This window comes from Drosophila biarmipes, unplaced genomic scaffold (genome assembly GCF_025231255.1).
Source record: "Drosophila biarmipes strain raj3 unplaced genomic scaffold, RU_DBia_V1.1 ptg000017l, whole genome shotgun sequence".
In the NCBI taxonomy this organism is placed as follows: Eukaryota; Metazoa; Arthropoda; class Insecta; order Diptera; family Drosophilidae; genus Drosophila; species Drosophila biarmipes.
The window spans coordinates 5,386,161-5,408,183 of NW_026114535.1; the positions used below are offsets into that span (position 1 = coordinate 5,386,161).

A 22,023-nucleotide genomic window follows, 5' to 3' on the forward strand; every position below is an offset into this window, starting at 1 on the left:
GACAGTAAAGGCACTCGAATATAGCGTTTTTCTTTGTTTTATATTATACTTTTCGTCGACAAGCCTTTTTACGTTTGAGTAACGGTAGTGAAAAGCGTCGATGTCGTTAGTTCCATGATAAGCGTGATGAATGAGCATCGGCGAGTTCAAGATTATCGACGAACACTGCTCCGGCATGCATCGAAAAGTTGACCAGCAATCTGCTGCCCTCCCGTCAGCTTGGCTAAGTTGTGCTCACCATTTCGAGCGGCAATTTTTGAAATTGACGAGATCTATGCAACCAACTTCGTTTTGTATGCAACAAAAGAAAGGGGAAAAACATTTACACAACCTGGGAAAATAAGTGTTGACAAAGAATTTAATTGATTGATTGCGTTACTTCTTCTTAGATCAGTGAAAACATAGGATTCGAATAACAGTGGTTTTTTTCTCGTTTTACTTATTACAGCGGATGGGTGGCTTGGGTGGTTTCGGTGTCGCTCGTCGATGCGTTAACTCGGTAATCGCTGCATCTTTCCTGTGCTCGAAATGCTCGTATTGACCCGCCTCTGCTCGCTCGCCGACTCGAGGCCGGTTGTCGCGCCGTGGACTAGAAGACAGATCGGCATATCTTATATCTCATATTCCCCAAACTGGCTTTCCTCGCACTCCTTAAACTGTCTTTCTTCGTACTCTCCAAACTCTCTCCAACTGCACTTACCAAACTCTATTTAACTGTTTGAAGTCTTTGACAAGCCAATAGCAAGCTGCTAATACTGATCAAATCGTTGCACTGCCCCACCGTACTGGGAAAATATGCTTGTGCACGATATGCAAACAAAACTAGGGAGTCGAAAAGTCAGACACAACGTGAGCAAGAGGCAATACAGCTTAAACAAGGAAGAACGCTATAGTCGAGTGCCTCGGCGATCAGATACGTTTGTAACGAAATGATTTTTTACGTTATGCTCGCTACGAGATTCGTACGGCTAGCTCAGTAGATTTTTTGTGTTCGTCCCACCAAATTTATATAAACTTGACCGCCTTGTAGGTCAGTTCCTAGACAGAATGACGTGCTCTCCAGGACCACTCCTTTTGACTCACGACTGCCTGTCCCTTGCTCAGAGCGCGCGGACAGTCAAGCCAATCGCCGGGAAGCTGCCTCCAATTTCACTTCCCTTCTGTAAACGAACGTTCCACCCTAACCTCACCCTTTCGCTTACTGTCCGTGCCGTTCCTGCGGGGTTAGATCTGTCTTGGGTGGCTGTCACGATCGTGTCCTGCCAACTGCTCATGGCTGCGTGCCTGGACGTAGTGTGGCTTCTGGTACTCGGGTTCTCATAAGTTTATCCGGAACTTCACGAGTGGGAACCGTAGGCTCAAGACCTGCTCAACTCCACTTGACGCACGGGGCTTTGCTGTGTGGCAGCGGCGAAGAATACTGCCACAGCCTGTCATTGCTTGTCGTAGGAGGCGACTGATATGACATGGTTGCCCCATCCGAGCTTGTCGGAGCTGAAGGGGTGAGGCCCACCGAGCCTGTAATTTCGGTGCCAGGGGTTGAGTAGTTCTCCACGGTTACTCATTTAGGTTGGCCGCCTAGTGAAAGTTTCGTGGTGGCTGTGGTTGAAACCTATATCGCGGGTAGAGTCTCCGGGCTCGACGTGGATGTTGCGTTTATACAACTCGGGTGCTGCGACCCAAAGAACAGTAGAGATTTTAGATAGATCTCGCCCTTACGCAAAGGGGAGTGCTTGCCCTACAAGCAAGAACTTAAATTGCTACTGGGGTGGTTGCTATGAACATAGCTTTAACTTCTAGTCCAGGGCGTTGGTTTGGCGCTTAATCCAGAACCGTACATTATATACTCACTCGTGGGTATATTGTGGCGAGGTACACTGGGTTTAGATAGGCTTAAGCCTACCCCGAGCTCACGATTTCTTCTCGCAGGCCTCGACTGCTCAAACTCTGACAGACTCTCCAGGAGTCACGCCAGGACATCGTTGACAGGAATAAACATATCGCTTTGACTAAGCCGTGGTATGCCCTCTGGATCAGCTATCTGTGTCTCAGCTCGGGGATTCCTTGTGATCCAAATCCCGAACGTTTCGTCGTAGCGATCTTAATCCTCCCACGGCGCTGCTTCTGACGACTCGACTTGTTGTGGCTCCCTTGTAGTTTACTTCGTTCACTTTGATATCTGCTCTTGATGGTTTGACATTGATCTGATCGACTGACCGTGATCAACTGCTTGTCTCGACTGCGTGGGATCGACTGAACTGTTATTTCCCTTTTGAGCACGGCCTGCCAAATCTCTTCACTCCAGGTCCGAAGTCCATGACTTCCCTTTGACCCACTTGTCTTTTAAGCGCTGATTCCAACCGACGTCCTGCCTAATGCTGACGTCCCACTGGTTCCCATTTCGCATGTGGCATTCATGTGTGCCGTTTCGCTGCTGAGATGTTGCACCTTCTCCTATGGTCCAAAGTTTACGGCAGAGTCCAAAGTCCGGCGAAGTCCCGTTACTCCCTTTTGTCCTCGCTTGTCTGTGCCCGCCAGGTCTCCGCTCTTTCTTTCTCCATTCTTGGTCTCCAAACCCTCACGTTTTCCGTCCTTGATCTCCAAACTCTAACGTTCTTCATCCTTGTTCTCCAAACTAACTTCCTCTCCAACCGCTCTTCGCCGCGCCATTACTACTTGAATTCGCCGGCCATCTTTGCCTCTGTTGAGTTTCTACTGCGTTGGTCCCGCGACGATACTCACCCTGTTTCCACTGGACACCGATAGTAATCGGCTACCGATACCCAGAAAGCCTCCTCATGACATCGATATGCCCCACCCGATATCGCAGGTGCTGCGTTACCACTTGCTCGCCGCGATATTCACCATCACTGATTTTTATACCCTTGCAGAGGGTATAATAAATTCAGTCAGAAGTTTGCAACGCAGTGAAGGAGACGTTTCCGACCCCATAAAGTATATACGAGGTGTGTTCAAAAAGTAAGGTGACTTTGTATTTTCAAGAAAAACTATTAATTTATTTATCAATATTAATGTTGTCCCCTTCAAAGCAATCCCCCTCAGATACAATACACTTATGCCAACGGTTTTTCCAATCCTCAAAGCACTTCCCATAAGCACTTTTCGGTATAGCCTTGAGCTCTTCCAGCGATGCAGTCTTTATCTCTTTAATCGTTGCAAATCTCCGTCCTTTCATAGGTCTCTTTAGTTTTGGGAACAAGAAAAAGTCACATGGGGACAAATCCGGTGAATATGGTGGCTGAGGAATTATTGTGGTGTTGTTTTTGGCCAAAAAATCTCACACAAGCAAAGATGAGTGAGCAGGGGCATAATACTGTTTATTGACCGTACGACCATATGGTAAAAACTCCTGATGCACCACGCCATGGTAATCGAAGAATACAGTGATCAAAACTTTGACATTTGATCGAATGTGGCGTGCTTTTTTCGGTCTTGGCTCACCTGGGCTCTTCCATTGTGACGATTGGGCTTTGGTTTCGATCGTCATAGGCATCTTCCCGGCCATCTTGGAAGAGTTTGTACCACTTGGAAACATTTTTTTTACTCAGAACACTTTCACCGTATGCCACTGTCAACATTTTAAGTGTTTCGGAGCACTTAATTTTATTTTTTACACAAAATTTGATGCAAATCCTTTGATCCATATTTTTCGATAGCAAAAAATCGCTGAGCACGCAAAACAACTTGTTACCTTTACGCCTCTCACAACTAAACAAAAAAGGGGATTCAATTGAAACTTGGTACAGATGTTAGGGAAGAGTGTACCAACATAACAAAACAAAGTCGATCTAGCCATGTCCGTCTGTCTTTCCGTTTTTACGTAAACTAGTCTCTTAGTTTTGAAGCTATCGGGCTGAAACTTTCCCAAAAGTCTTCTTTCTATTGCAGGTAGTATATAAGTCGGAACCAGCCGGATCGGACAACTATATCTTATAGCTACCATAGGAACTATCGTGGTAAAATAATATGAAAAAATTATATCTTTGATGTTTTTGTACATACAACCTTCTATGCTTGGAAATAACATTTTTTAATTGGTTCTGAATTTTGAATAAAATTTGATGAAAATCGGACGACTATATCATATAGCTGTTTCTTGTTCCATTTGCTTATGCCCATCGATCGCACCATCGTTCAGTGCCAATCGAACGCCTATCGAGAAGCCCCTTTCTCTGGTGCATGGTGATTTTGCAAATCTTGCAACTTTAAATTTCCTTCCCACCTCTCCATCTCATCCTTTCTGTCTTCTCTTCTTCAGTTCCTTGGGCTCTTGTTTGTCCCGCATCGCCCACTCTGATCTCCCAGGGCAGCTGATTTAACGCTTCTGCGCATTGACCGTTAAAGCTGCGAGACAGGGCGGGTATATCATTAGCGGGCAGCACTTGGCAGGTGCGTTCCTTCTCTTGCAGACTGACGTAGATGCGACTCAGCGGAAACCATGCCACCACCACTGTCTTCCCCATGGGCTGCGCAAGTCGTTCGACGCTAGACCCTGGTCTAGCAGTGGACCTTGGGCTAGCAGTGCAGTGCCGAGGAAGCAGCTGGTGCAAAACCGAATGAATAAACTGCTAGCTGAGCCGCTAGCAGCAAGGTTCGATGCGTTTTGGGTCCCTGGTCAGTGTTTGTCTGCCTTTCCTCGGCAGACTGCTGATTCGCATTTCCTGTCAGTCCCAACCGAATTATTGTTTTTGTGTTATTCTCAACGTGTTCCTTGTATATGGTTCCCTCGTGCTGCCTTGTAGTGTCCTTCGGGATTCCTTGTTTTGTTGATCCTTGGAGTTTTCCGTTGAGTTTCGAAGTTCGTAGAACCCTGGGAGAAGCCTTTGATTTACTCTTTCCTCCGTGTCTTTGGAGTTATCCTTGGGCTCTTTCCTCCGTATTCTTTGAGCATTCTTGGAACATCCTTAGGGCGCTCGGTAATCTTGGTTCTCTGACTTGAGTAATGAACGCCGGTGTGTAGCGTGTAGATTCCGGACCACTTGTATTTACTCCCAGCATGATCTCATTTCTCGCCCCAGTTTCCCTGATCGTGCCCCTCGAACTGTTGCTTGGCTTCCTTCTTGGCCAGGAAGCTCTTGAAGACTCTGCTGTACTGTACATCGTTGTCCGTTATTAATACCTTCGGGACCCCATACCTCACGATGATGCGTTCCCTGAACGCTTTCTTTAGGGACTCGGCTGCCGCACTTCCCAGTGGGACTAACACCGTCCACTTGGAGAACCGGTCTATCAGCAACAGCAACATTTGCTTGTCGTGCTTTGAACGTGGTAGGGGTCCGACGAAGTCAATACATACTGTAGCTAATGGTTCCTATGGCACCTGCGTCAGCATTTTCCCAGTTGTGGGCGTCAGAGTTGCCGTGGCACCAAAGAAACTTGCGATGTGCAAGAAGCTCAAGAATCTAAATGCCAAGTTTCAACTTTCTAGCTTTTATAGTTTCCAAGGTAGACATGGTTAGATCGACTCGGCTAGTGAGCCTGATCAGGTATATATATGGGGTCGGAAACGCTTTTTTGTACCTGATACATTTTTTCCGACAAATCTAGTAAACCCTTTTACTATACGAGTAAGGTGTATAAAAACTTTGTCACGGTCACTCTATTGCCTACAAATGTCCATGTATCGAAATAATGGATGGGTGGCGCATTGCGATGTTTCGGTGCTCTTTACTTGTATTTGACAGTAAAGGCACTCGAATATAGCGTTTTTCTTTGTTTTATATTATACTTTTCGTCGACAAGCCTTTTTACGTTTGAGTAACGGTAGTGAAAAGCGTCGATGTCGTTAGTTCCATGATAAGCGTGATGAATGAGCATCGGCGAGTTCAAGATTATCGACGAACACTGCTCCGGCATGCATCGAAAAGTTGACCAGCAATCTGCTGCCCTCCCGTCAGCTTGGCTAAGTTGTGCTCACCATTTCGAGCGGCAATTTTTGAAATTGACGAGATCTATGCAACCAACTTCGTTTTGTATGCAACAAAAGAAAGGGGAAAAACATTTACACAACCTGGGAAAATAAGTGTTGACAAAGAATTTAATTGATTGATTGCGTTACTTCTTCTTAGATCAGTGAAAACATAGGATTCGAATAACAGTGGTTTTTTTCTCGTTTTACTTATTACAGCGGATGGGTGGCTTGGGTGGTTTCGGTGTCGCTCGTCGATGCGTTAACTCGGTAATCGCTGCATCTTTCCTGTGCTCGAAATGCTCGTATTGACCCGCCTCTGCTCGCTCGCCGACTCGAGGCCGGTTGTCGCGCCGTGGACTAGAAGACAGATCGGCATATCTTATATCTCATATTCCCCAAACTGGCTTTCCTCGCACTCCTTAAACTGTCTTTCTTCGTACTCTCCAAACTCTCTCCAACTGCACTTACCAAACTCTATTTAACTGTTTGAAGTCTTTGACAAGCCAATAGCAAGCTGCTAATACTGATCAAATCGTTGCACTGCCCCACCGTACTGGGAAAATATGCTTGTGCACGATATGCAAACAAAACTAGGGAGTCGAAAAGTCAGACACAACGTGAGCAAGAGGCAATACAGCTTAAACAAGGAAGAACGCTATAGTCGAGTGCCTCGGCGATCAGATACGTTTGTAACGAAATGATTTTTTACGTTATGCTCGCTACGAGATTCGTACGGCTAGCTCAGTAGATTTTTTGTGTTCGTCCCACCAAATTTATATAAACTTGACCGCCTTGTAGGTCAGTTCCTAGACAGAATGACGTGCTCTCCAGGACCACTCCTTTTGACTCACGACTGCCTGTCCCTTGCTCAGAGCGCGCGGACAGTCAAGCCAATCGCCGGGAAGCTGCCTCCAATTTCACTTCCCTTCTGTAAACGAACGTTCCACCCTAACCTCACCCTTTCGCTTACTGTCCGTGCCGTTCCTGCGGGGCTAGATCTGTCTTGGGTGGCTGTCACGATCGTGTCCTGCCAACTGCTCATGGCTGCGTGCCTGGACGTAGTGTGGCTTCTGGTACTCGGGTTCTCATAAGTTTATCCGGAACTTCACGAGTGGGAACCGTAGGCTCAAGACCTGCTCAACTCCACTTGACGCACGGGGCTTTGCTGTGTGGCAGCGGCGAAGAATACTGCCACAGCCTGTCATTGCTTGTCGTAGGAGGCGACTGATATGACATGGTTGCCCCATCCGAGCTTGTCGAAGCTGAAGGGGTGAGGCCCACCGAGCCTGTAATTTCGGTGCCAGGGGTTGAGTAGTTCTCCACGGTTACTCATTTAGGTTGGCCGCCTAGTGAAAGTTTCGTGGTGGCTGTGGTTGAAACCTATATCGCGGGTAGAGTCTCCGGGCTCGACGTGGATGTTGCGTTTATACAACTCGGGTGCTGCGACCCAAAGAACAGTAGAGATTTTAGATAGATCTCGCCCTTACGCAAAGGGGAGTGCTTGCCCTACAAGCAAGAACTTAAATTGCTACTGGGGTGGTTGCTATGAACATAGCTTTAACTTCTAGTCCAGGGCGTTGGTTTGGCGCTTAATCCAGAACCGTACATTATATACTCACTCGTGGGTATATTGTGGCGAGGTACACTGGGTTTAGATAGGCTTAAGCCTACCCCGAGCTCACGATTTCTTCTCGCAGGCCTCGACTGCTCAAACTCTGACAGACTCTCCAGGAGTCACGCCAGGACATCGTTGACAGGAATAAACATATCGCTTTGACTAAGCCGTGGTATGCCCTCTGGATCAGCTATCTGTGTCTCAGCTCGGGGATTCCTTGTGATCCAAATCCCGAACGTTTCGTCGTAGCGATCTTAATCCTCCCACGGCGCTGCTTCTGACGACTCGACTTGTTGTGGCTCCCTTGTAGTTTACTTCGTTCACTTTGATATCTGCTCTTGATGGTTTGACATTGATCTGATCGACTGACCGTGATCAACTGCTTGTCTCGACTGCGTGGGATCGACTGAACTGTTATTTCCCTTTTGAGCACGGCCTGCCAAATCTCTTCACTCCAGGTCCGAAGTCCATGACTTCCCTTTGACCCACTTGTCTTTTAAGCGCTGATTCCAACCGACGTCCTGCCTAATGCTGACGTCCCACTGGTTCCCATTTCGCATGTGGCATTCATGTGTGCCGTTTCGCTGCTGAGATGTTGCACCTTCTCCTATGGTCCAAAGTTTACGGCAGAGTCCAAAGTCCGGCGAAGTCCCGTTACTCCCTTTTGTCCTCGCTTGTCTGTGCCCGCCAGGTCTCCGCTCTTTCTTTCTCCATCCTTGGTCTCCAAACTCTCACGTTTTCCGTCCTTGATCTCCAAACTCTAACGTTCTTCATCCTTGTTCTCCAAACTAACTTCCTCTCCAACCGCTCTTCGCCGCGCCATTACTACTTGAATTCGCCGGCCATCTTTGCCTCTGTTGAGTTTCTACTGCGTTGGTCCCGCGACGATACTCACCCTGTTTCCACTGGACACCGATAGTAATCGGCTACCGATACCCAGAAAGCCTCCTCATGACATCGATATGCCCCACCCGATATCGCAGGTGCTGCGTTACCACTTGCTCGCCGCGATATTCACCATCACTGATTTTTATACCCTTGCAGAGGGTATAATAAATTCAGTCAGAAGTTTGCAACGCAGTGAAGGAGACGTTTCCGACCCCATAAAGTATATACGAGGTGTGTTCAAAAAGTAAGGTGACTTTGTATTTTCAAGAAAAACTATTAATTTATTTATCAATATTAATGTTGTCCCCTTCAAAGCAATCCCCCTCAGATACAATACACTTATGCCAACGGTTTTTCCAATCCTCAAAGCACTTCCCATAAGCACTTTTCGGTATAGCCTTGAGCTCTTCCAGCGATGCAGTCTTTATCTCTTTAATCGTTGCAAATCTCCGTCCTTTCATAGGTCTCTTTAGTTTTGGGAACAAGAAAAAGTCACATGGGGACAAATCCGGTGAATATGGTGGCTGAGGAATTATTGTGGTGTTGTTTTTGGCCAAAAAATCTCACACAAGCAAAGATGAGTGAGCAGGGGCATAATACTGTTTATTGACCGTACGACCATATGGTAAAAACTCCTGATGCACCACGCCATGGTAATCGAAGAATACAGTGATCAAAACTTTGACATTTGATCGAATGTGGCGTGCTTTTTTCGGTCTTGGCTCACATGGGCTCTTCCATTGTGACGATTGGGCTTTGGTTTCGATCGTCATAGGCATCTTCCCGGCCATCTTGGAAGAGTTTGTACCACTTGGAAACATTTTTTTTACTCAGAACACTTTCACCGTATGCCACTGTCAACATTTTAAGTGTTTCGGAGCACTTAATTTTATTTTTTACACAAAATTTGATGCAAATCCTTTGATCCATATTTTTCGATAGCAAAAAATCGCTGAGCACGCAAAACAACTTGTTACCTTTACGCCTCTCACAACTAAACAAAAAAGGGGATTCAATTGAAACTTGGTACAGATGTTAGGGAAGAGTGTACCAACATAACAAAACAAAGTCGATCTAGCCATGTCCGTCTGTCTTTCCGTTTTTACGTAAACTAGTCTCTTAGTTTTGAAGCTATCGGGCTGAAACTTTCCCAAAAGTCTTCTTTCTATTGCAGGTAGTATATAAGTCGGAACCAGCCGGATCGGACAACTATATCTTATAGCTACCATAGGAACTATCGTGGTAAAATAATATGAAAAAATTATATCTTTGATGTTTTTGTACATACAACCTTCTATGCTTGGAAATAACATTTTTTAATTGGTTCTGAATTTTGAATAAAATTTGATGAAAATCGGACGACTATATCATATAGCTGTTTCTTGTTCCATTTGCTTATGCCCATCGATCGCACCATCGTTCAGTGCCAATCGAACGCCTATCGAGAAGCCCCTTTCTCTGGTGCATGGTGATTTTGCAAATCTTGCAACTTTAAATTTCCTTCCCACCTCTCCATCTCATCCTTTCTGTCTTCTCTTCTTCAGTTCCTTGGGCTCTTGTTTGTCCCGCATCGCCCACTCTGATCTCCCAGGGCAGCTGATTTAACGCTTCTGCGCATTGACCGTTAAAGCTGCGAGACAGGGCGGGTATATCATTAGCGGGCAGCACTTGGCAGGTGCGTTCCTTCTCTTGCAGACTGACGTAGATGCGACTCAGCGGAAACCATGCCACCACCACTGTCTTCCCCATGGGCTGCGCAAGTCGTTCGACGCTAGACCCTGGTCTAGCAGTGGACCTTGGGCTAGCAGTGCAGTGCCGAGGAAGCAGCTGGTGCAAAACCGAATGAATAAACTGCTAGCTGAGCCGCTAGCAGCAAGGTTCGATGCGTTTTGGGTCCCTGGTCAGTGTTTGTCTGCCTTTCCTCGGCAGACTGCTGATTCGCATTTCCTGTCAGTCCCAACCGAATTATTGTTTTTGTGTTATTCTCAACGTGTTCCTTGTATATGGTTCCCTCGTGCTGCCTTGTAGTGTCCTTCGGGATTCCTTGTTTTGTTGATCCTTGGAGTTTTCCGTTGAGTTTCGAAGTTCGTAGAACCCTGGGAGAAGCCTTTGATTTACTCTTTCCTCCGTGTCTTTGGAGTTATCCTTGGGCTCTTTCCTCCGTATTCTTTGAGCATTCTTGGAACATCCTTAGGGCGCTCGGTAATCTTGGTTCTCTGACTTGAGTAATGAACGCCGGTGTGTAGCGTGTAGATTCCGGACCACTTGTATTTACTCCCAGCATGATCTCATTTCTCGCCCCAGTTTCCCTGATCGTGCCCCTCGAACTGTTGCTTGGCTTCCTTCTTGGCCAGGAAGCTCTTGAAGACTCTGCTGTACTGTACATCGTTGTCCGTTATTAATACCTTCGGGACCCCATACCTCACGATGATGCGTTCCCTGAACGCTTTCTTTAGGGACTCGGCTGCCGCACTTCCTTCCTAGTGGGACTAACACCGTCCACTTGGAGAACCGGTCTATCAGCAACAGCAACATTTGCTTGTCGTGCTTTGAACGTGGTAGGGGTCCGACGAAGTCAATACATACTGTAGCTAATGGTTCCTATGGCACCTGCGTCAGCATTTTCCCAGCCGCCTGCATCTGATTTGGCTTGAATCTCATGCATGCACAGTTTCCCGTACAGCTTTCGGAGCACACAGCTTCCACCTCGCTACCTGAATCCAGCTGCGTGCTGCAGGCTTCCGCCGCCGATGCCTCCTTGATCCCTCGAATCGTTTCTGATTGTGGCTGTCTCGACAATGCGTCTGCCACCATGTTGACTTGTCCGTGTAGTAGTGCAACGCCTCAGACTTGCTAGGGGTCAGCTGTGAGTACTTAGGGAAGCATCACCATTTTCAGACTGAGTGAACAGAATGACGCGCTCTCCAGGACCACTCCTTTTGACACTCGGCCTGTCCCTGGCTCTGTCCCGGATGTTCTTATTGGGGTTTCTGCTCTTCGCGCGGAAAGTCAAAACAGTCCAGGAAGCTGCCTCGCGCTTCACTTCACTAAACAAACGTTCCACCCTAGCCTCACCCTTTCGCTTACTGTCCGTGCCGTTCCTGCGGGGCTAGATCTGTCTTGGGTGGCTGTCGCGATGTGATGTCTTGCTTGCTGATGACGGTGTCCTGCGAACTGCTCATGGATGCGTGGCTGGACGTAGCGTGTCCTCTGGTACTCGGGTTCTCGGGCATACGCCGATCCGGGACTTCACAAGTCGGATCCGTATCCTCTCCTGGAAACTTCCACTCGAGACAGTACTGATTGACCAAAGTAGTGTTTGGGCCGAGGTACACTGGGCTTAGATAGCCTTAACCCCGAGCTCACGTGACCACGCAATCCACCGCTCTGCGGCTTTATATTGGGCCTCTGGGAACCGTTATTTCCCTTTTGCGCACAGTCCGCCGAACTTCTCCACTTCGGGTCCAAAGTCCATGGCTCCTGTTTGACCCACTTGTCCTTCATGCGCTGATTCCAACCTCTGGTTCCGCTCTGCTGCTGAGATGTGGCACCTTCTCCCTTGGTACAAGGTTCACGGCAGAGTCCAAAGTTTTTAAAATGCCTTACAAGTAAGGTTATTTTTTAATGTTGTAAAAAAGTTTAAACAAATAAAATCCCGAAAGCAGCGGGTAGGAGAAATTATATTTTAATCTGGTTAATAAAATTTAAATAAAAATTTAAATTATTATTAAATTAAAAATCTGAAGTGTAAATTGTGTACAGAACCGGGCTGATGGCGCTCCCATGTGGGACACCAGCTCGAATTTGATGTAGTCCAGAAAAAAAAAAGAAAGAAAACAAAATCATTTTAACTAGAACACCAATCCAAGGGAATGGTAAATAGCGAAGGTTCTGGATTAACAAAACATTAAACTATTATGCCTCAAACTTAAAGTGTTAAGAGTTAACAGTTTTATGTTAGCACAACGGCTGTAAAGTCAGCTGTTGTCTCCGATAGCAAGTCAGCACGTCATGCTTGCATAGTTTTTGCTGTACAAAACAAAACAAAAAACGCACCAACTTGTGCACTTGTATTTGACAGTATTAAACTTAATTTTTAATGTTATTTATTGGTCAAATTGAGAGTGTTTATACTAACATTCGTTAATTTTATAAATACATCTGAAGCTGGATTTAGAGAAACAAATTTAAATTTTTTATTATTTTGAAGCAGGTGGTTCTACCATAAAGCCTTTTATAGCAGGCTGGGTTAGCGGACGCAACAAAATTTGAAACGAATTGATGCCATTAAAGAAAACCTCAAAGGAAACCAAGCATTCAGACCCGGGAGTGGTATAACAGCAGTTTGCTTCTGAGGCCTTTGACGTTCTGAAGTGCTGTAAGGCTTACGTTCGTAAGTTTTAGTTAGGGATGAAACCGCTGAAGGAAGCACTTTAAATTGACCCACAATTAAGATAGTCCTGGATGTCCTTGACATTGGTGTCATGGTTGCCAGAACACCCAGCACCGTTTTTCGATTTGTTAGATAACTGACATTTAAAACACCTCAAACGGCCCTTCCTTTGAATGTGCCTATTACTCGAATGTTATTTACGTCTTGGTTTTTTTAAGCTGGCTTTAATTCAACATAGAATATGTCTCGTTTGGCCTTACCTTTTTCACCAGGAAAGTTATATATATGCCGAGGGTTTTTTAAATCTTGCAATTGATTTTGGACCACACGGTATATACTGCCATCATCTGCAGTTATCAGTCGTTTTTAGGCGAAAGCTTTATAGTAATGCAATCGTTTTCTTAAAATCCGTGACACTTCTTCATAAGAAGGATTTAGACGAGGATCTCGTTTCCTATTTCTATTTCCCGAACAATGATTAGCTTGAGGTAATTCAGGTAGTTCAAAAGTGTACAAGCAATTGTTTGTTCCTAAGTATGAGGGCTTTTCTCTATTAGAAAGGTGTGAAAGTAAGTTCACAGACTTGGTCTTTAGCATCATTCATTATTATGATTTCATTTAAAGCTTAATTATCGGGATCGACCATTGTGACGGGTATTCTGTTTTTCTATTTTCACTGCTTCTTTTAAAAAAAGTGCAGCCAATGAGCTATCGAAGTCTGTTAATAAACCAACCTCAATTTGTGTATGAAATAATTTTATTGTTTTAAATGATAAGCCGTATACGTAAAACAATACGAACATGTTTTTTTACTGCTAAATTTTAATGTGTACTACATAACCTATTGCAATTTACGGTGATTGCCCTTCTAATATTGTTTGCATTAAAATTATGTAAGACAGATGTTAAAATACTGTTTGTTCTCCTGTAGTTGTATTTTTATTGATACACTCATAGCTTTTTTATGTACACTTATTTTTGTCGGTAAATAATTGTTTTTCTTAGACTGACGCCTGATCGTTAAAATAACTACGAATTTTAGATTTTACTTGGTAATTATTAACCACGGAAACAAAACGCACACTTGGAACTGTTGCTAATATAATTTGCCATTTCTGTTATATTTCAACTTGTCGGTATCGGACTATCCCTTAAAAAGCAAATAAAGAAATCGACTCAAGGTTAAGTCGTTGCGGGTGTACAATTGAGAACAGTTGCTTCGCTAAAGTGCAGCTTCATTTTACTTTTAGCTGACTAACAGGTAGAGTTTGCTATTATTCTTGTAGGATTGATGTAATATTTAAGTTCACATCAAAAATAATATTAAACATCAAATAAAAATAAGTTTGAACATTGATTGCACAATTAACAGCACTTAAATAATCTCAATAAAGTGCGTCGAAAAAAATAGCGCAAAGAAAGGACAGACAAGAGAAAAAGTAAGCATTCACAGACAAAGCAATGCCCCTTCATAGAGTGCAAATTGCGCATATTTGCATCTTTCCGGTTAGCTATCGTGCAAATATAGAAAAGGGAATTTTTGATCAAACTCGACAGGGACGTTTAACAGATACAGGAGTAAAATGCACCGGCCAACTAAGAACGTCAGCAGAATTGATAGCATCTGCAGAGAATGTTTCAGTGGTGGATCGACAAGTAGTTTTAATGACAATCGTTAATTATAAATATAGTCCTAATCCAATTTAATAAGGAAACGTTTGATTTATTTTTAATTTAATCAATCTTTAAATTAATATAAATTAAAATTTAAAAATTTTATTAAAAGACAATTATAAAATGATTAAGGTGTAAACTATTTTACGAGATACTCATTGAAAGATTGCTAGTTGTGCCTTAATAGGTCACATTCGGCAAGACGATGTTTTTATACCCTTACAGTTACAAGAAGTAATCAACTTTAGTAACACAATGTGAAATTTTTAAAGATTGTTGCTGCCTTCAGTTATATTAAAAAAAAATTTCAATCTTTTTTAGATAATTTTGTACACATCTATATGTTAGAGTAGTCCGATTTTTATTAAATTTAATTCGAAATTGGTAAAAATTTAAAAAATGTTATTTCCAAGCTTTGAAGGTTATAGTAAAAAAACACCATAGATATAATTTTTTCATATATTCAGACTAATTTTCCGATCGCTTCTATGGCAGCTATAAGGTATAGTCGTCCGTGTTTTATTGAAAACCAATTACAAAATGGTATTTCCAAGCGTAGAAGGTTATATGTTAAAAACACCATATTATTTTACCACTAATTTTCCGATCGTTCCTATGGCACCTCTACGATATAGTCGTCCGATTTTAATAACATTTAATTCGAAATTCAGAACTAATTAAAATAATTTTTTTGTTTACAAGCTTAGATACTTTTTTTTTATTTTCCGATCGTTTCTATGGCAGTTATATAATATAGTTGTCCGATTACGATAAAATTTTATTCGGAATTCAAAACCAATTAAAAAATGTTATTTTCAAGCGTGGTTATATGTTAAAAAAACCGAAGATATAATTTTTGCATATTATTTTACTACTAATTTTCCGATCGTTCCCATGGCAGCTATATTATATAGTCTTCCGATTTTATTAAAATTTAATTCGAAATTCAGAACTAATTTAAAATGTTATTTCCAAGCTATGTTAAAAAATACCGAGGATATATATTTTTTATAAATTTTTTCCTTGATAGTTCCTATGGGAGCTATAAGATATAGTTGTCTGATCCGGCTGGTTCCGACTTATATACTACCTGCAATAGGAGAAAGGCTTTTGGAAGCCCGATAGCTTTAAAACTGAGAGACTAGTTTACGTACAAACGGACGGACAGACGGACACGGCTAGATCGACTCGGCTAGTGATGCTGATCAAGAATATATATACTTTATGGGGTCGGAAACGTCTCCTTCACTCCGTTGCAAACTCCTGACTGAAATCATTATACCCTCTGCAAGGGTATAAAAATTGGATTAAGCGGACTTAGTTCACCATATGTGAATGTGGTTGTTATATAAGAAAACGATAAGCGATAAATTATAATATATATTTTACAATATTTTCACTTTTATAAAGCTTACACCAAAATGTATGTGTAAGTATGAGTGTGAATTAATGAATATGGTCTTAATTTACGAACCCCACGTAAAAGCGTTGCAAGTGCTGCAAAGAATCTGCAGTGAATAATTTCTTAGTCCACTCATCTCCCGATGGTAGTTAGCTTAGTTAGCCGTTGTAATTTTCCCTTGTTTTTCTAGGGTCTTTCTGCTTTCAGCTCTTCAAAATCACAGGAACACTTAATTGAACTTTTTAAAATTTCCACGAACCATTCATAGTGTTCCACGATAATTCAATCCTCTTTCCCATCATCTACAAGTTCCACACTATATCTCAGGATACAAAAAACTGATGTTTGCCCACATATTGAATTATGTGGTCCACGTCATTAGACTTATTTAAACATACTCTAAATACATGACGGCATTATTAAAAATAATTTTGACGTCAAAATTTAAACTAAATTATTTCACTTTCTCTGAACTTGCTTGCCGCTCTTTTTTTTTGACGCCCTCTGCAAGGGTATACAAAATTGTTTGCTAAAGACTCCTTTAATTACGGTTACTTTGCCAAAATGTGATTAAGGCTTGCTTTGGAAATTTTAATTAAATAACATATGTAAAAAAAAGTTTATTGTAAAATTGAGAAATAATCAATATTTTTCTTCGATTTTAGCTCCCACAACTAGTTAATAGTTTTTCTGAAAATGGTTTTTTGCCTCTTCAGATGGCTTTATCAGCAAAAAGTTACAAAATCGCGCAGACTCTGGTAAAAAACGGAATGGCAAATATAAATGCTGTTGATATAGAGGTAAAATACAATATCAGTTATTTTTTTATTTTACTAATTTTCTAAATATTCTTTTAACAGGGATTACCACTCCTAATTGCTGCTTTAAAAAATAATGACGTTTTTTCAGCACATTTTCTTTTGGATCAAAATTGCCTTGTAGACCTTTCATCTAAGTAGTTACATTTTTAAAATAATTAACCAAAATTATTAATTTTTATAATTCATTTTTTAGAACATCATCGGATACTGCATTACACGTTATTTGTAACTATAAGGAATTTAAAAATAGTTCTAACAATGCCGCAGATATATTAAATATTGGGATAAAGATTTTAGAAAAAAATCCTAACGTAAACATAAAAAACCTTAAAGGAGAAACGCCTTTGCATATAGCAATTATCAGACAAAATTTACAAATGGTGGATCTTTTGCTTAAAGTGCCAAATATTGATATTAACTTGCGCACTTTTGACGAAAAGAGTGCTTTGGAGCTTTGTCTATCATTGGATGATCAAGACTTTAAGACGGCGTCAATGCTAATTAATATGGGTGCACAACCAAATGCCATAAAGACAAAAACGGGTGACAGCCTATTACAGGTTTTTGCAATGGACGGATATCGTGGGGAGAAGGCCGCAATTTTTTTGGCAGATTATACCAATCTCGATCATTTTAATTTACGTGGGCTAACAGCATTACATATTGCATCTTTGAATAACTTGCCAAACCTAGTAAAAAAGTTGGTTGTTAATGGTGCTTCGTGCAATTTACAATCCATTGACGCCGGTTTAAAGTCAGCTTTGCACATTGCAGTTGAAGCTAATGCTGTTGAAGCCTTAGAAGCTTTTGTTCACTTAAAAAACAATCTGAGCTATGTTATTGATTTCAATTCTAAAGATATAAATGGAGACTCCCCGCTAAGCTTGGCTCTCAATAAAACTAGCCTGGTTCCAATTCTTATAAGAGGCGGTTCAGATGTTAACGCGAAGAATAAAAATAATTTGACACTGTTGCACCAATCAATAAAGAATAGAGATAGTGACACATGCTTATTTTTACTAGAGCAGGGAGCAGACTTTACTGCTGTTACAGGTACAATAATTTAAGAATCCTTTATTTCATTATATTAATTTTATACCATTATAGATGATCAGGATTCTGTTTTGGACTTATCCATCAAATACGATCTTCCTAGAGTTGTAGATGCTCTTTGCACAAGAGGAGTCGCACTAGCATCTGAGAAAAGTGGAGTCTCACCATTATGGACTGCTTTAGAATTGGGATTTGAAGATGTGGCTAATATACTTGTTCAACACGGTGTTGATACTGACAGTTGGGATAAAGGACCAGAGGAATGCCAACAAACGCTTTTACATCGTGCTATAGACGAAAGCAAAGAATCAATAGCTATATTTCTAATTCAAAACCAATGCGATTTAGATTCTTCACGTCAGCTAGGTCCCAATGGGGAGGGTGGCCATGAAGCCCAGCAAAAGGCATCACCGTTGCACTTATGTTGTCAATGTGGCTTGACCAAAGTCCTCCAGACTTTAATTGATCATGGTGCTAATGTTAACGTTGTAGACTCTAAAAACAAATCACCACTCCATATAGCTATTGAAAACCAACATGAAGAGATTATATCGATTCTTCTTTGTCACCCTGATATAGACTTAAAACTACGTGATATGTCTGGAAACACGCCGTTTGCAGCCGCTTTGAGCATTCGTAACGACAAGGCCGCTCAACGCATTTTAGTTAGATTCCCCACAGCAGCAGAGCAAATGGACTCGCGCGGTCGAAGCTTTTTGCATTTGGCAATTATGAAAGACGATTTGGAAAGTGTTTTGTTTTTGCTAGCTATTCAGGTAGATGTCAACTCGCGGGTACATGACGTCAATCAGTCTACGCCCTTACATCTGGCAGCAGCATCTCATAATGAAATGATTACCAGAAATCTTATTTTAGCCGGAGCCCGTATGAATGAGCGGGATGCCGTCCAAAAACTGCCTCTTCATATTGCCATTGAACGCGGGAATCTACCTGCGGTTTCTGCTTTGATTCAAAACAATGCCGACTTTGACGCAACGGATGCTGACGGCAATAATGCTTTACACATTGCAGTACGATATAGCCAGTTGTTTATTGTACGTGAATTATTAACTGAATCTAGAGTGAATGCAGAAGCAACAAATTTAAAAGGTCGAAATCCTATGCACGAATTGTGTCGGATTGTGGAGGATAATACGGCAGCACTTATTTGTGAGTTATTTCTTGAGTGTATGCCAAAATATCCAATTAACATGCCCGATATGGATGGTAATACTCCTCTTTTGCTTTCATTTATGAGAGGGCAATCCCCTCTTTGTAAAATACTGGTCAAGGCAGGGGCTTGCCTTGGCACTGAAAACAGAGAAGGAATGAATATTTTTAATTTCAAGCTAGCCACGGATCAATTACTTCACAAATTATTGGACCTTTTACCACAGGAATCACCGTGGGCAGAATGTGACTTATGCCAGGAGTGTACCACTAGGTTTACTCTTACGATGAGAAAACACCATTGGTAAGAACGGAATCTTTGTAAATTATAAGTATTTTCTTTTTTTAATTCCCTGGTTGATATTTAAGCCGACATTGTGGACGCGTGCTTTGCTCCAAATGTTCCAGTAACGATGTACCTATTATAAAATTCGGAATTAACAAACCTGTTCGAGTTTGTGGTGTTTGCTTCAATGTCCTGCAATGCGGAAACGGATTAATTTCATAGTTTACCTATAAAAAATTTATCATTTATGTGTATATAATTTTATGCAATTATGCTGTTGAAATAAGTTTTTAAAAATTATTACGACAAAAATTATTACATTTACACAAATTTACAATTTGTGTGTTTTATTTGACTATGGACGGCAGTCTTACATTTTGCATATATAAAACATGCCAAAACTAGTAAAAATGTTGGTTGTTAATGGTGCTTCGTGCAATTTGCAACCCATTGATGGCGGCTTTAAATCAGCTTTGCATATTGCAGTGGAAGCTAACGCTGTTGAAGCCTTGGAAGCTTTTGTTCAGTTAAAAAACAATCTGAGTTATGTTATTAATTTCAATTCTAAAGATATAAATGGAGACTCCCCGCTAAGCCTATAAAACTGAACTGGTTCCAATTCTTATAAGAGGCGGCTCAGAGATAGGGACACATCATTATTTTTACTAAAGCAGGTAGCAGACTTTACAACTGTTACAGATTCAAAAATTTAAGAATCCCTTATTTGATAATAATAATTTCATACGATTGTAGATGATCAGGATTCTGTATTGGATTTATCGATCGAATACGATCTTCCCAGAGTTGTAGATGCTCTTTTCACAAGAGGAATCGCACTAATATCTGAGAGAAGTGGAGTCTCACCATTTAGAATTGGGATTTGAAGAAGTAGCCATAAAAGCTACGTTTATTTTAAGATTTAATGTTTCTTTAATAGCTTTGGATAACCTAGCTCCTAGCATGGTTCCTTAAAGCTCTAGTCTAGGAATTGACAATAAGTTAAGGGGCGCTTCTCGCTGAAATCATGGTAGTTCCCATTTGGCTGTTGCACTCGAGGCCAAGGTATGCGCATGTTTCGTATGCGTATTGTGGGGCATCGCAAAATATATGTAATTGGATATTACAAAATTTTAAGTGAAATGTGTTTGTCTCATTAATACCTATCGACTGACCTAAAAAAAGTGTGCCACGCCCACTCTAAAGCACACAAACGGATTAAACTCTTAAATCTGTCTGGCGCCCACATAACATCTACTGAAATAGCCGCTAGGTGGCGCCGTAAAATATAGCTTCGCTGCTCCATTTCCCTTTGGCTCTCTTTAGACGAGTAAAGGGTATTTGATAGTCGAGGCACTTGATTATAGCGTTCTTCCTTGTTTTATTTATGTTGCTACACAATGCCCTCCAAATTTGAAACTGATCGTCTGAAATGTAGTTGACCCAATGGACGTCATGGTATCTTGACCAATCCAAATCTTTTGATGTGCATTTCGGTTTTAGACTTGTCCCTTATTGAAAGGGTTTGTTAAGGTAAAGTTAGGCATGAAGTCTGCTCTATACCTCGGATACCCACACTAACTACCTTTGAGTTACCTATTTCATAACCCCTTGTCCTTCTAGTTGTAGGTCCGTGGCTAGTTGTTCATCGAGCAATGAAATTGTCGAGGCTTCGTCAAGTAAAGCATTCGTTTAGATTGCTTTTTTGGGACCTATTAGTGTGACTGGAATGACTTTTAGTAATACTTTGTTACATCCAAATTTGTTGTTGCAGTTGGTATCGGAGCAATGTCGCTGATTTTATGGTTGGACCTAACCATTCGTGAAATACATGTCGTCAGACTTGATTTTTTGAAAATATTTTATAAATGAAATTCTTTGAGAAACATGAATTTTTTCAAGAATTTCCTGAAACAGCAAATTATTGCGAATATTGATCCATACCATTAAAAGACAGTAAAGTTTGAATGATCATATGTGATAAAAAGTGTTGAGTCTGTCATATCCTCTTTGATTGCAGGAAAGGCTCGAATTTTATCTATCATTTTCAATTATATCATCAACATTTTCTGGCACTAATAGAAAATACTGTACACATTCTTTGCCTCGCCTTGTCAATTTTCTTCGCAAGCGATTGATATTTTTGTAGACGATAAATTTACGTACTTGAGAACTGTTCCAAACTCCAGTTTAATTGTTTGCCTCGCAATAAAGCCAACGATCGCATTTGAATTGATGTCATCTGGCTAAGCTTCATATGGTCACTCACGTGACCACCTCTTGCTGCTTTTGTAAATGCTCCATTTGAAGCTGAAGTTTTTGGGCTTCGCCGGATCGTTGAGATTGGTTAATGCTGCTTATGGATTCACCGTTGCCTTTGACATATCCAGTAGATTGCCGCAGAGGTTCCTGGTAGCGGTGTGTCCTCTATTTCCCTGGACGTATTGTCGTGATATGTTTGGGTTTGCGATTGTCCAGTTTCAAGTATCGCAGTTGCATACACTAGTCGTCGTCAATAAAAGTGCGAAAAGTCTTCTGTGCTCACAAGTTTTGGCTAATGAAATGCGCTCTAGTTTCGCGTAATCCATGTGCCGTTAAGGAGGCAAAGAAAGACCATTTGTTGGGGTAGTTACCTGGTAAAGGTTATACCGATTTTGGGTTATGCGGCTGGAAAGACTGAGTTCTAGCTAACACAAACCACAGTCGTTGTAGTCGTCGAATGCATTGGTTGAATTTAAACACCGTTTATTTTTAGATCTTTCAGATCTTTCTGTTTACTGTTGTTCTTTAAA

The 22,023-nt window shown here is 41.7% G+C and overlaps 1 protein-coding gene across 3 annotated transcripts in view; it reads left to right on the forward strand.

Annotated features, from left to right (window-relative positions):
* Positions 1–19,571, forward strand: part of LOC108024891 (rabankyrin-5) — a 29,666-nt gene extending 10,095 nt beyond the window's left edge. For 2 of the 3 annotated variants that reach the window (XM_017095032.3, XM_017095030.3), the window contains 5 exons: positions 16,570–16,704; positions 16,765–16,859; positions 16,919–17,778; positions 17,833–19,252; positions 19,318–19,571. In XM_017095032.3, the coding sequence (XP_016950521.3) occupies positions 16,570–16,704; positions 16,765–16,859; positions 16,919–17,778; positions 17,833–19,252; positions 19,318–19,456 (2,649 nt within the window). In that variant the 3' untranslated portion in view covers positions 19,457–19,571. The remainder of the gene's footprint in view (positions 1–16,569; positions 16,705–16,764; positions 16,860–16,918; positions 17,779–17,832; positions 19,253–19,317) is intronic. The other variant, XM_050890243.1, reaches the window with a different exon arrangement.
* The last annotated feature ends 2,452 nt before the right edge of the window (positions 19,572–22,023 follow it).